General features: G+C 42.5%; 1 protein-coding gene across 4 annotated transcripts in view; it reads right to left on the bottom strand.

Moving 5' to 3' along the window:
- satb1b (SATB homeobox 1b) overlaps nt 1-15274 on the bottom strand; it is a 43410-nt gene that overhangs the window by 12708 nt on the left and 15428 nt on the right. The window contains exons 5-11 of one of the 4 annotated variants that reach the window (XM_079470076.1): nt 14539-14662; nt 10017-10128; nt 9499-9576; nt 6979-7430; nt 4855-5067; nt 2848-2937; nt 2053-2208 (exon numbers count right to left, since the gene is read on the bottom strand). In XM_079470076.1, coding sequence (XP_079326202.1) covers nt 2053-2208; nt 2848-2937; nt 4855-5067; nt 6979-7430; nt 9499-9576; nt 10017-10128; nt 14539-14662 — 1225 coding nt within the window. The remainder of the gene's footprint in view (nt 1-2052; nt 2209-2847; nt 2938-4854; nt 5068-6978; nt 7431-9498; nt 9577-10016; nt 10129-14538; nt 14663-15274) is intronic. The other 3 variants (XM_079470077.1, XM_079470078.1, XM_079470079.1) reach the window with 3 other exon arrangements.

The raw sequence follows: 15274 nt of genomic DNA, 5'->3' as shown, positions 1-15274 counted from the left end.
CCAGGAGAGAGAGAGCGAGAGAGAGACAGAGAGAGAGGGAGAGATAGAAAGACAGGGAGAGAGAGAGAGGGGGTCAAACTGAGGGAATTGCTCCGAGATCTAAGGTGCTTGTCATTTGACAGCAGGGGCCGTGATTGTTTTCACCATCAGAGGATGTCAACACAGCTCCCATAACCTCTCTCTCTCTCTCTCTCTCTCTCTCTCTCTCTCGCTCAGTACCAGCAGTGCTCTCTGAATGCCAATTCAGTGCTGTCATGTCTTCATTAGGGTCTTTGGTAAGGCAAGCATCACTATTACTATTTCTACACGTTATTCCAAATCCGGAGACACAAAATTCCCAAGTGTGCACATTACATGCACTGTGTCCTTTTAACATCCGTAGCAACGCCCTGACAACGCGATAGCATTTTAGTGGTGCAACTCGACAGCTTGCGTTCACCCGAACGGGCAGCACAAACGGAAGAATAACCAGTCGATGCGTTCTTTCTCACTTCACAAGCTGCAATCCAGTGTAGAAATAGGAGTGTTTCAGTGGTGCTGGAGGAGAAATTAATTGAAATGCTACTCAGAATATGAAAGTGCCACCAAACAGATAAAGCCTGGCACTCGTGTCCTGTATGGATTCATGCCCAGAGAGGGGGACGTATGGCTCGGATCCAGTACCCATCCCCCAGCACACACACACACACACACACACGTACGAACACAACTGCAAGCAGGTACACACGCTCGAACACACGTGACAATTCTCTTTAACCCCCTCGAACCCGTGTTTACGGCTTTTAAAGCCCGGGGGACGACAAACGAGGTTGAGCCTATAGCCCCATGGTTACGGAAGCCGATTCTTTCCGCCACGACCACACATTCCTGCTCGGACGGCAGAGGCTCTGTGCCAATTAATCCGGTGTGGCACGTGACCGATAACCGTACGGTAAAACGCCTCCCAGGACTCACAGTCCAGGACCCCCGAGAGCCTTTAGACAGACGGGGGGTGAAAGGATCCGTCATTCATGCAAGGAAACACATGCTGCTTCTCAAGTGAGACACCAAAGTTACAGATCGCATCTTTAGGTTCGACGAGCTTATCGCCGGTAATTACGACACACGCGTTCATCTCGTAACCACAATCAATTGGACGACAATTCAAAAACGTCGCCACCCGGATCCGCACCGCCAGGCGCTCAGCACCGGCCGGACATTCAGCCGGCGGCCCCCACGGAGGGGGCTGGGAAAGAGAACGAGGGGCGCGCCAGCTGCCCGGGGAGCGCACATTACGAGATGGAGCCGGAGATAAGTGCTCTCCCAGGCCCCTTTTTCAGCGCCGTAATTAGCAGAGTTCTTATCTGCAGCTCAATTCGCATTCACACCAGCCATGAATGGAGCACGCAGGCTCCGGCAGGGCGAGAGAGACAGAGACGGGGGTCTTTTCTCTCCAACCATCGTTTCATAAGAAAATATAAACGCCCTGGCTTTTCTGTTCTCTCCCCCACCCACCTCGGCTTTGAACTCTTCAACAAAAACAGTGGTTTGTGCATCCAACTGTAATTTGGTCAAAACAAAAGTATCTGGCACTATAATCAGCGCAATCAGCGAAAACCTGCTGATATTTCCAGATAATTTAGGGCTTTTATTCGCTTTTCTCCCTCCGTCAGATGTAATTCTGGAAGATCTTTAAGTGTGCACGTAGATATGCGAAACCTTTAATAACGGGGCTTGCCTCGCGTTTCTTTAATTAGTTTTAATAGACTGAAGGAGCACGTAATGTCTCTGAAAGAGGCCTGTGTTCAGCGCTTGCTCACCGCTTTGTGAGATAACAGCGGCGTCTTTACGTTCTCGAATTATATAAACACATTTGTTTTATGTTGCAACACCGCCCAACGTTCACGAACCCAAAACAACGCAGCATAAGTCATTACGCCGGTGCGACGAGCCGGAGGCTTAACAAACCTCTGCTTTTTTATCTCACTATCTGTCTCGCTCAGACTGTACGGAAGCAAAGACTGAACTGTTTTATCGATGTCACGTTTTGCATCTTTGTTACGTGATCTTTACCTGACTCTTCGAAGCAGCGACCTTGGCAAACATGGCCTGGGACACTTTGGCCCTCTTCATCTCCTGCTGGATCTCATCATAGATGGAGGAGTTGATGTTTAACACGCAGCTTTCAGACTTTCCATTCCACTCGGATGACAGAGCGTTGGGCTTTACCTGTACACAAAAAAAAATGTATTACACATTTCTGTGCACAATTTGAGCATGCTATGTTGTTTTATACTGTCTCTAAAATATTCAAATCATAAATTTAATTGTGAATACAAACATTTAGAATGAGTATAGACCATTTTGAAGTATATAAACTACACTGGTCAAGAAGCACTTCCTTTCAAATATTTTTGATTTCTCATATATAATTACGTCTTAAAGATATTCAGTTAACAGTTCGCTTTATTCTATAAATGTTCCTTTGGTTGTATTTTCTTATACGTGTTGCTTATTTCTTGCAAAGTGGTCCATACAGGCAGACAGTTATGACATCACAGATATTTGCATGTCATATAAAATAAAGACATTCATTGAATAGCTCAAAAACAAAGATGCATGAAGTACATTCAATTTCATTTCTATCCATATCTATTGGTAAAATAAGGTTTCACTTGCTAACGTTTGTAAAATAATTTGTTGAACGTGAACTAACAACAAACAATACTTTTTATAGCATTTATATATCCGTATTTATGGCCTTTACTGAGACATTTAAGTTGTAACTTTTAATGTACATGAATGCATTTTTTTGCAGAAGATTATGTAAACAATACTGTGACTATTTTGATAAATGTTGTACTGTACCATGCTGTATACACTCACAGGAGAGATACCCACTGGAATTCTGGGATTCCAGTCCTCTGGTCTTATATTGTTACACTCCTCTCTCCTGGGCTGTGGACACAAAGAGACACACACGAAAGCATGAGACAAAACACTAAAATATAATATATTCAAACAATATAAATCAAACGTCCACTTAAATCCTCTAGTAATACCATGAGTGAAAGCCATGACATGTGATTTCTGCTGAGCAACTTCACGCTTTAACTTTTAAAGCTCCCAAAGAATCCCAAAACACAACCAGCAAATAAACATTCAACAAAACCTTTAGCATTCATTTACACGTGAAGCATCAACGTCCATGTTGAATTATTCTTTGACCATATCTAATTATAAAAGAATGAGGATGTGCAGACCCGCACGCGCTCAGACGATCCATTACCGTATGTGAGAGACATACTGTACCTGCACATCTGTTTTTATAGGCATCATAAAAGCCACGCAGCGCCGCCAGACGTGCCACCCTGCTGATTTACAGCCAACAATCCTGTGAACGTCTCACACGTATCTGCCAGTTTCATCCCGGCATGTATCAAAATACCTTCCTTTATGTTCTTTGCTGGTCATCTTTTACCCCTATGTGACTGATGGACAAATGATGAGCCGTGATGTTATGTTAGCCGGGCTGATGTTCAACAGAAAACCTGAATCTCTCATCGTTTATTTATCTTCGTGACTCTTTCTTCAATGGAACACAAAAGAAGATATTTTGAAAAATGACTTTGTTGTTCGGTTACCAACGTTCTTCAAAATATCTTTTGTGTTCTGCAGAAGAAAGAAAGTCATACACGAGGGTGAATGAAGGATAATGGGATTTTAATTTCTGGCTAAACTGTCCCTTCAAAATGTGTACAAAAATCACCTGATAACAGAGATTTTTGTAGAGCGTGTAAGGCTGAAGACTCAGTTGCTGAATAATCAGGTTACGGAAGCATCTGATAATGGGATCTTAACAGGAAAACAGCATCTGTTTCTTGCACACACACACACGATGCACGCATGCGTGAACACACACAGTAATACGCGCACACTCGAGTGAATGCTGATGACATTTGGGTCTTTACACACTCCGTGTACGAGTGTGCTGTGTGTGTGTGAGGGAGTTTGTAAGAGCTCGTCTCAGTCCATCACACACAGGAAGGCTTTGTGTCCCATCCACTATGATACACTCAGCTGCGTTTGAAGGGGCCGCGGTGGAGACCGTTCTGCATACCTTCCGGCCCTTCTTTGAGATTTCTGAGCCGGATAAGTGGCTGGGTGTGAAAGAAACTTTTCCTGGACTCTATCCTGCACTAAACGTTTCCTCTCGGGACATCAGGGACAAACAGCTTCCGCCAGAGAGACCCACAACTCATAGACACAGCAGTTCTGACATGTGGTGCGAGGTCGTAAATTGTGATGGACTGACATGGTATTTATGCGATTATTTATGTTTGACGTCTATTCGATAAAACGGATGTATTGCGATCGGTAAAGGCTTTTCGGTGGATTCATTTTGGTCACACAGAAAAAGTACAGCATGACGTCTCAAAGAATCTTCGAAATACCTCTTTGTATATAATAACTTTAAATGATTGGACCCCATCGTCCAATTAGAAATGAGAGCCAAAGTGATTCATTTTCTAATATCAGTTCTACAGTTTTCAGCTCAAATTGAGCATACCGTGAAATAAGATGCGGATACCGCCCACCCCAATCTTTACACCTTTCGGGGAAATCAACCTACATATGGATTACATATAGTTTATCTCTGCACATTAAACTGGGACAGGAGAAAATATTTTACCATCATAAAAATGTAAAAAAAACAATTTCCAGCAGCTGGAACTTCACTCTGACATGAGTGATGCAAAGATAAGTGGAAGACCATCAAAACTCACTCCCTTTCATCGCATCTTCTGTTCTACGCAGGGATCATGGGCTTTATTGTCTGTCAGGGTTGTCGTAGTGTGATTCTGAGTGTGTTACCTGTACAGGGCGTGTGGGTGGGGTGCTAATAAGGGGGGCGGGACCCATGGCAGAGGCAGCGGTCAAACTACGCTCCCTCTCGTCCTGGTAGATGCGATCGCGCTCTGCCTCTGGCAGCTGCAGGAAGTTCTGCATTGCTCGCAGGTTGACCAGGAGAGACTGAGATGCGGTCTTGGGGTCCTCCTCTTTTCTGAGAATCTCTGAGAGAAGGCCCTGGAAGTGGAAAAAACAAGTTCATTTAACGCTACGGTTCACTTAAAAACTGAAACTTTAAAGCATGGTGTCCACTGTGCAAATCACTTCGACTTTTGTGAGTAATTTGTTGAAGAATATTGCAGCGGCTTATTTCCAGATGATGAATGTGAATGGGGACTGAGGCTGTCAAACATGGCAGAAGTAGTCTGTGACTAGAGCGCTATATCTCAAGTCTATATATATATATATATCAAAAGAATTTGGCACTGGTAGACATGCTACGATTATATAGATGGCACATAAAATCACACAGAGCACTTCAATGAAACTTGACAAAGCTGAGCCTGTCCCCATTCACTTCCATTATATAGAAAAGAGCGACTAGGATGTTCTTCAGAGAGTCATACATGGGGGTAAAAGATAAAGACAGAATTATCATTTTTTCACTAAACTTCTTTAAAACTGGAATCCATAAATCATAACTTTCTGTCGCCATCTCTTTTTGAAACCGAAACTGAACGTTACTTTTTTGTTTACACTTCCAGCTAAATTGTATTTAACAGGTTAAAATATAAATCTTTATCATAAGCCTACTAGTACAGCTTAATTCACTCAATAACCTGTTTTTGTTCATTTTTAAAGTTGCCGTTTAAATACCCAGTCATCTAAGTCTAAGATCAATCAGTGCAAAATGCAACAAGTGACAACGCGATTCACATCAAGCAAGCGCCATCATTAGGTGCCTTGCAATGTTTCACAGACCTTTAAGGTGTGATTTAGTCCCTATAATCTCTCAAACCCACATAAACATTCTGACTCACAGACGCCACGACATGCCATCACAAGCATCCATCACTCGCATGAGGAAAAGAATGCACAATAAATATTTAAGGCCTCTAACAAAAACATGTTGGAAATTCTTCGATGTGCAACTGCAAAGCGCACAAAACATCTCAAGGTTGTCTCTGAATGCTATAGATTCCTATCGCTCAAACATGACGTCAAAGCTACAATGTGTTTATATGGCGAATGTCCCGACACAATATCTCTCCATCGTCTCAACAGCAACACTCGCTGTGGTGGACGTCTGTGACCGAGCAGGGCCCAGCCCCCTCGCTGGCAGGGGTCAAGGTACGTCTCTCTTTGTCTCACCCCCCAAAAAAGCTCAACCCCCCCACAAAAAAAATCTGTCATCATTTATTCATCCTCATATGACTCTTTCTTGTGTGAAACACAAAAGAAGATATTTTGAGAAATGTCTCTGTTGTTCTGTGTTCATAACGGGAATCAATGCAGTTCAATGTTGTTTTACTGCCGACATTCTTCAAAATATCTTCTTTCGTGTTCAGCAGAAATATGAAAGTCAAACAGGTTTGGAATCACATAAGAAATGTAACGGAATTCTGCACTGGGTGATACAAACAATAAATCTCGCCCTAGCATGCGTGGTATTTCCTCGGCCCGTCTATCGCAGCACGCCGGTCCCAGCTCTGCGCAGCCGACAGATTACATGCAGTGACGAAGGTCATAGCGATGGGCGTGCGAACAAGAAGCTGTGAGTCAGCACTGATGGTTTGTAAGGTTTTTGAGGTAGAACATCTGTGAGAAAATGACATGGGAAGTACCGGCTTACTTGTCCTGATAACCCCTAATTTCCAGGACGACAGAAGATAAACCAACTGCTAGCATTCAACAGTTGTCGCTGCTCAACAGCAGGCATCGCACGGATGCGTCACAGCTGATGTGTAAAGCTGGGTGGAGCTGGAGATATGACTAAGCATTCATGATGGTCTACCAAATCATTTGCCAGGCATAAACTAACACAACACAGCGAATGCAACGTCATGCTGTCTACTGCATGGCAGCATCATACGTGACCGGACATCATTGCACTTTATATTTGATACTCTCTTTCAATGGATTCTGTACCTGTGTCCTGTTGAAGGCCACACGGGCGAACACCGCCTGAGAGATGCCGGCCCTCTTCAGCTCGTCTCTCACCCACTGGTAGATCTCCATAGAGACCTCGGCATTGGTGGACAACTGCGCCTCCAGGGGCTTGTTGAGCGCGCGGTTGACGGGTGGGTGGTTCAGGTACTGCTGGCTCAGGGATTGCTGGGCGAGCAGGCGGTTGACGGCGTACTGCTGGTTGAGGATCTGAGCCATCACGATCTGCTGGTTCACCAGCTGGGGGCTGATGGGTGTAGACACCAGGCCAGGGTGGAGGCCGGGCAGCTGGGCTCTGCCGGGGGCCTGACTGCTGTGGGACAGGGGCACTGGAGAGGGCGGCTGCTCGGCCGTGCTGCCCGGGATGGGCTGCTGGCTGAAGCTGAGGTGGTTGGTCCCGGGTGGAGAAAGATCAGGCAGACCGTCCATTTCGGCTGCGGGAGAGGTGGACAAAGAGAAGATGCATTTACATTGAATCCAAGATGCTCAAATGGACTTTTTTCTATTAATGCACGCCAAAAATGGCCGGCAAAAATACAACAGTAAAAGTTCAATATTAATGTAAATGTATATAAAATGCAATTTAGCCTTCAAGCAATGTTGACAAGTTTCCATTTAAGCAAACATTGCATTGAGTAATAAATCAAGTAAATCAGTAATGCAAAGAAACGAAACAGACATTGATACATTTACATTAGTACATCGAGCAGCTTGGATTTGGTTTTATGAGGTGACGGATTCGTATAAATTTGTATGATGTGAAAAACAAAAATGTACGATTTAAAAAAGCCACTTTAAAAAATAGTTAAGAATTATCACAGGACTGTGTTGATTTAATAATATCAAATGTTTCAATTGAGAGTGTATATTTTTTGTAAATTACAAAATAAAAACTAATTCTTAATACGTAGTACAAATCTGTAACTCGGGCATGAAAATAAGCAGAACTATTAAACAGGCACAAAAACATGCATTCTGGAAAAAATCGGAAATATAAAAAAAACACAGATTAAGTGTAAATTATGCAAAGAGAGTCTGTTCGAGAGCATCAGTAAGTCTGTAGGGTCTCTGTAATATAATAGAACTCAGTGTGTGACCTGTATCTGCATTAATTGGCAGCAGCAGAAATGAGTTTATAATGTCCATGGCCAGATCATGTGAGCAATGAAATCAAGCCAGAAAGTGTCACACTTTGTCCTTTATGCTCTTAATTCTAAAACAAGGTACACAAGCTGACTAATGTGCAATTTTGGGAAAGTCTAAATATAAACTGCCCGAGAAGGCCGACTCTGAGCACGAAGAGCAACAATTTAGGTTATAAACAACTTCAAATTTGTTAACTGATACGTATGAGGTTCTGAATAGGTGAATTTTAAAGAGAAAAGGTTCGTCCAAAAATGTAATCTGTGTTATCAGCTTCGTGTCATTCCGAATGTGCCCATATGTTGTTTTGAAACACGAAAAGGAAAAAGATCATATTTCACAGTTTGTTAAGCTCCTTTGGAATAAAACAAAACCAAAAAACAAAGGTTGTCGACAGTATATGAATATTTGCCATATTTACTGTCATTACAAAAATGAATCGTGGCTTAAAAAAAGCATGAAATCACAAACACTAATTACTGTAGCGAAATCATGGTAGACTGTAATTATTGGTTTATTTTTTATATCATATTATGGTCACTAAAATGCAAATCGAATGTTCAAATCCTTTCCTTTTGTGAACCAAAGAAATAATGGTAATGAATAAAAGTGGCAAGAAAAAAATTTAAACTATTAAGATTTCATCACAACTTGAAGCAAATACAAAGACAAACTCCATCACAATCTTACAGGTTTTGTGAAGCACAAAAGAAGCGTTATGGCGAATCCCCAAAAATATAAATAGAAAAAAAACATAGAAAGCAGATTAAGCGTGTGGAAACTCTCCAGAGACACGCACAATAACCGCAAGGACGCAAACATGTGTCTAACTGACAGTGCGCACAAAGCCACGGCTGTTCTTTTCAAAAATCGCCAAAAAGTGAGAGAAACAAACAAACAAAAAATTGGGTAATAATCAAAGCCCTCCCCGTAATCCCTCTCATTCCTGTGCTCGCGGTTGTGTTATTGGTGTTCAGGACTGCTGGGGGCGGTCCCCAAGGTTTGAAGAAAGTGTTCTGCGAGCGCAGAGAGAACCAGAGTCCCTCCTCTGGAATTCGGCACAAAGCGGGCTGGGATTAGGAGCACAATGGGAGAGAGAATGTGTGTTGGGGGGAGGGAGGTAACGCCGGGCCTCTTCACCGCTTTGCCGAGAGACAGCTCGCCGCACTCCGAATGATCGACTTCTTAAAGGTTTACTTACAAAACATGACACCTAAACCCGCAATAACCATTAACATGACAGACTAACGCAACAAATATTGCACGGTGCATTTCAAATTTCGGTGTGGACAGATACGTCTTGTGTCAGACCTCATAAGAAATAAACACTGAGGAGGTGCGGTGCGTCACATGACCTACCTAACGTGGTGGCACGTGGACTGTCGTGGAGGACACATGTCCCCAGGTAACCCTCCAGCTGCGAGGGCTGGCGCACGACTGCGCAGACACGCATTCACGGGGTTGGAGAGAGAGAGAAACCGTTAGTGTGTCGAAACGTGAGCAACGTGCGAAGGGAAACAAGAGGCAGAAAGTGAAGCAAAACAACTGACAGGTGAAGGTCTGAACCATTGAAAATGTTTTAACATAGAACGACTGCATTGCAACTGAATCAACTGACGGCCGTATGTGTGGAAGTACAATGGCGCGTGACGGATCTACACTGCATACGTGTTGCTCTACGCACCGCATACCGCACATGGAGTGTGTGAATCGGGCGTAAAGACTCAAATGTGCAAATATAAGCAAGTGTTTATTATTAGAGTAAGCCGGCTTTGTCAAACCAATTTAATTACAAAGTTAATGTAAAATATTAAACAACAAAGGACAACAAAAGCGTAATTTTAACAGTTTTGACAGTCTGGTGTGATTATGCTTACCTATCATATCTTTTGCCTTTTTGAAGTGTTTATACCAGCGTCCGAATTCTTGACACTTCGCGGCAGACACATTTGCATAGTAAGTGCTGTTAACAATTGATGAAATCATACTCTGCAAGACAGAGACAGCCAACAATGACATTTCAATTCACTTCTACACACAGCATTGTCATAACATTGTGCACACATTATACGCTGGCATCTTGACGTCAAAATAAAAAAACGAAGAAATGCAAATCATGCACAAATATCTCTACTCTCTGCAAAAAGGCAAACCAAAAGAATGCATGTCCCTTTCTACCAAATGCCACAGAGTATGAAAGTCAAGTGGAACGAGCCAGAAAAACACAGCAGCAGTGTATATACGGCGGAATCTGTAATGCAGATAAAGCAGATGTTGCTTTGGGGATATCTGCTGTACAGTCTATGAACGCAACTCATATTCACAATCTGTTTTCAGAGCTGCAGGTTGAGATCTCTGCGCGCTGCCCCCGACGCCACGTTCTTCTCTTGTCTTTTCTTCTGTTTTAATACATCCTGCTCAAATAAGAAAAGCTGAGACTCCATTTCATTAAGCCCAACACTTAACACATTAATGGCCCGAGGCTATGAAGCGCAGAAAGTGTTTTGATTGTTATAAATATTCAAAAGACAAAACCATCTGTTTTAAAATTACAGGTACGCCAGCTTTCATCATTTTTATAACGCAAGTAGCACTTGGGGACGCGGAGGGTGGGGACGAGGGCGCAAATATCCAAAACGTGGAACGCGGCACCTTTACGGATAAGTTTAGCTTTCCTTTTTTCAATTCAGGACTCTCAAGTTGAAACATTAAACTATATTAATATAGCTGACATTTCAAACAAAGAAGTGACGACCAATTCTCACATGAATCTCATTTGCTAGTTTTAGTACGATCTGGTTAGGTTTAAGGGAGTTGCACCTTACCTAAAAATCTTGCATTCTTGTATGATTAACACTGAATAAATTAATAAAAATTAGCCACCTTGTGAAATTGTAAAAGATCCAGCTGGAGTACTCCTACTTGTTCCCCTACAGCATAGTAAGAACCTATAATGCTACTGCTATGGCATCACAGAACGAAAAAAACATAAAAATTGTTTACCTAAAGCATCACAGAGAAATGTATTCAAATTGATCCATGTGGAACATACAGATTTCCATATGACATCAAATGGGCTCAAAATCAGGAAGTTGCGATTGTTTTTACTTTTACTTAGTTTAAGATTATGCTCATAATCTTTAGTTAAATCTGAAAATGCACTTCCGTCCTGTAAATGACGTACTGTATGTTAGACGGCTTGGGCGTACCATCCGCTAGCTCCTCCCCCTCGACTGTCTACGGCTGTTTATATACATCAAATGTATATATTTTGAATTTTAAAAGGAGAGTGACCCACATAGATAAACTATTTACAATAAACGCTGCAATATTTCATGAAAAAATCGGCACTGTCACTTTTTATTCACGTGGACTTTAAAAATGTTGTTTTGGCATGGCTTTGGATAAATGACTATTTAAAGTAACTGCTAAATAACTAAATGTAAATGTATGGATTGTGAAAGATCTCGAGCCATAAAAGCCTTTCTGAACTGTTGTTTTAGGAATGCACATCAATGACAGGTGCACACTTCAGCAGGAAAAGGCAAAACAGTCTGCTCTAGAAGGACTATTAACCTTTACTGCCAAAACTCACGCTGCTACAGAAATGAAAAGTGAATAACAGTATCTAAGATGAAGACCCTCCAAAGCGAGAATGGAATATGAAACCACAGTCTGCTCTCTGAGACCGTCGCCGGCAGCTGCACTTCTGAAGGCCAACTGGTGCTTTAAATGTCACCCATAGCCCTTCTCATCACTGATCTCAGAGCAACAATCATTAGATATATCTGCTACAAGGGCGGTAATGTAAACAAGCAAATGACAACAGCAGAGAAATAAAGAATTACCCATAATTCCATGTGTCAAATATGCGCTTTGATATCTACAAATCTGTGCCGGTCACGTCGCGGTCCCATAGCCTTGTACAGTTCTCCACGCTGACACAGATGTTGGGAAAATCAATGTTCCTTGATCCCCGTACATCACGTCATATGAGCCGGCGACTTCACACAAAGACCAGGGAACCGTGCCGTAACGAGCGCCAGATATCACCAACAGGTAAAAGAATGAGACCCTTTAAATGATAAAAATCTTATCGGTGTGGCCAGGAAGTCTGTCACGCATCTGATTTTCCGTCATGGAGAGGTGCTCTAGATCTAGCCATGCACTCCCTGTTAATACTTCCGTGCATCTTTCTCTCCCGGGGAGCGACTATTTGCATTGTGTAGAAGCGCCATCACTGTTTCACTAATAAAAATACACATCTTAATTACGTATTTTTTTGTGCATTCAATGAAGGAAGAGAAAGAGGCCCATGTCAAATCCTGAGCTCAGCCCACAAAGATGGCATTTGATGTCTATTTGCTGCTATGCAACTACACAGCTGCTCCTCCGGGGCCACCGGGTGGGTGGGAAGATCTTTTGTTTCAGTCGTCCGAGGGGACACAGGGGTTAAGTTTGCTCAAAGAGAAACATGCGTGTGCTGAATGACAGCTGATGAGAGGGAGAGGACCGCAACACTTGGGTAGCAAACCTGACGGAGCGTTTTAATTTCCTTCTTTTTTTCATTCAACAGTCGTCAGATGCTCGAATGATTTTCTGCAAACTAGAACATGTATGTTTTCTTTGTAAGGCATCTTTAAGACAAACATGTCAACTTTATAAGCCAATAGACGTCCGTGCAGACTCTTAAAAAGCAACATTAATGATACAGAATTTTGTCCACATGCAGATGAACAGGTATACCTTCTTAAAGGGACAGTTCACCCAAAATTGAAAATTTGAAACCCTATTGAAGACAAAACCACCGAAAAATATTTTCAAGCCTTCAACATCATGAGGGTGAATCCAAGATAAAAAATTGTCATTTTAGGTCGGTGTCTGGTAGACATCCCCCTAAAGATACGTGACTTACGCACTATTAACAACTCCCCACTTATAATCCAACACGTAATAATTCTCCGTCTCCATTTATGAACCTTTTCATGATTACTTTGGAGTATTAAGAAGACACTTATCCTATAAAGATCAGCTCTTTCGGTTCAACAGCACAGCTGTACGGCACAAATAACATCAGTCACCAGGAGCGGCCCACCTACCGAAAACAACTCCAACACGTTTCTAAGTGGCAGACGATGTCTCATGTTCTTAGCCGAGACGTAACTAAAATTAGACGACGACAACTCCCACTTTCATGCCAGGGAGAGAATCTAAAACAACAAAAGCGGAAACTCCCCCCTCCCCCGAAAAACTGCAGCACTTGCGGGCCGGCGGGCCTGCAGCGCGCGAGCGGGCTCTAATTCAGTGTAAGTACCGGGCGGGCGCTCGGTGGGAATAGCTCACATATGGACTGTAAACAGAGTGATTAGAGAGATGTGGAGCGGCCCAGCCCCTGTGCTGGCTGAACAGCACCCTGGGACTCTTTACATCACTACACTCCACACATCCTCAAAACACACACACACACACACACCTGCAAGTGAAGAATGAGCTTTCCTGAGCTGAAAAATATCTACAGTCTTCGGCTGCATAAACGTGTCCCAGGTCACATTTCACCCAAAATCAAGAGAAATTCAACCAGTTTTTGGAAATGCACAAACAAAAATCGGCCAATTTCTATATCGGTCGATAAAAGCAATTTAACAGGTCCGATAAGTACTGTCAATCAATTGTGGAATGTTAAAAAAACATCCATATTAATAGTCATTATATGACTTAATAACTTTCAGAAAGTAATGAAACATTCATTTAAGTTTCAGAATTTACTTAATGCAATTTAATGTAACTGTCAAACTATCGGTATCTGCAGATACCACACCTTATAATCGGCTATCGGTATCGGTGTAGAAATTTAGTGTCGGTGCATCTCTGCTTTTTTGGATTTTAACAATTTTCCAGAAAATGCCTTTCTTGTTATTCACAATGGCTGCTCTCATTTCATTCTCATTGCGATAAAGTAACATAGGACATATAAATCGGTTGTATTTGTTTGTAATTTCCAATTAGAATATGTAACAGTAATGAGAACTGGAGGCAGAAATTGTGCTCAACCCTCACGAAAATAAAAACATTTTCCAATCCTAAAATTAGATCTTTTGATTTTGGGGTCGAAATACGACGCGTCCACATCGGGAGATTCGCCTGCAGCGTTCTGCAACTTGCAATGCATTATCAAGATCATTGTGGTTCCTCCATTGTTTACCCAACAATACCTCACATTCACAACTACAAGCGCCGCTACAGCGGCAGCAAAATCAAGTGCATGAATCTACAGGGATGACAATGGCTATTGATTTGGATTTCTATGGCGATTCTGTCCATTTCCACTCGATCAAACTCTGGGCATTTGAAAAGGGACACTCGCAATCCTGGCAACTAGGAGGTGGAAAGCTCCAGCACCTGTGATAAGGGACATTCTTTTGCCAAAGAGCTCTGGTTCATGTCTTTGAGTAACTCCTTGAGGGCATTTCTTACTGTAGAGTGGGTCCACTGCTCTGGTGGAAGGTCTTCCAGTTTAGGACAACTGCAGAGAGGGAAAGGTTGAGAGACAAAGAGGGAAAGAAAAAAGAGAGAAATTAAGAACTGGGCTATGCGTCCCTGCTGCAAGCGTCCCTGCAAGACAGACAGATTTCATTTGGCGCACGCAGCAGATGCATCTGGAGTCTCTCTCGCTCTCTTTCTCTCTCTCTCCTGATTGTTCTGATTAGTTAATTACTTTATACAACACATCTGCTGTATTGATGCATGAATTATACATCAGCTGCATGTGGCGACTATAATTTCACGTTACCTCCACCTTCCCGCCTTGATGTGCTCGCTGCAACGATTTGAGGTGTTTCTAGCATGATTTAAAAGCAGGATGCATTAAAAATGACCATCTAAATACTTTATTATTAAAAAACCTGCATTTAAAGCATTTCATGCATGTTTGAATAAAGGGCGGTGGCGAATCAACGGTGAAAACACAGCTGCATGCAGGGCGTCATTAATGAATGCTTGTTCAAGAGGACGTAATAAACGGCACGCTGCCAAGAAAATATCACAATACCCAATGCAAAGAACACGCAGAGATGTTCGACGGCCTTATGCGTCACTAATGACAATGTGACACGTGTCGTTTCTTCAATGTTAACGT

The sequence above is a fragment of the Barbatula barbatula genome (genome assembly GCF_947034865.1).
Source record: "Barbatula barbatula genome assembly, chromosome: 12".
In the NCBI taxonomy this organism is placed as follows: domain Eukaryota; kingdom Metazoa; phylum Chordata; class Actinopteri; order Cypriniformes; family Nemacheilidae; genus Barbatula; species Barbatula barbatula.
The sequence above is the reverse complement of the archived record's forward strand: the minus strand, read 5'-3'. Positions and strand labels throughout refer to the sequence as shown.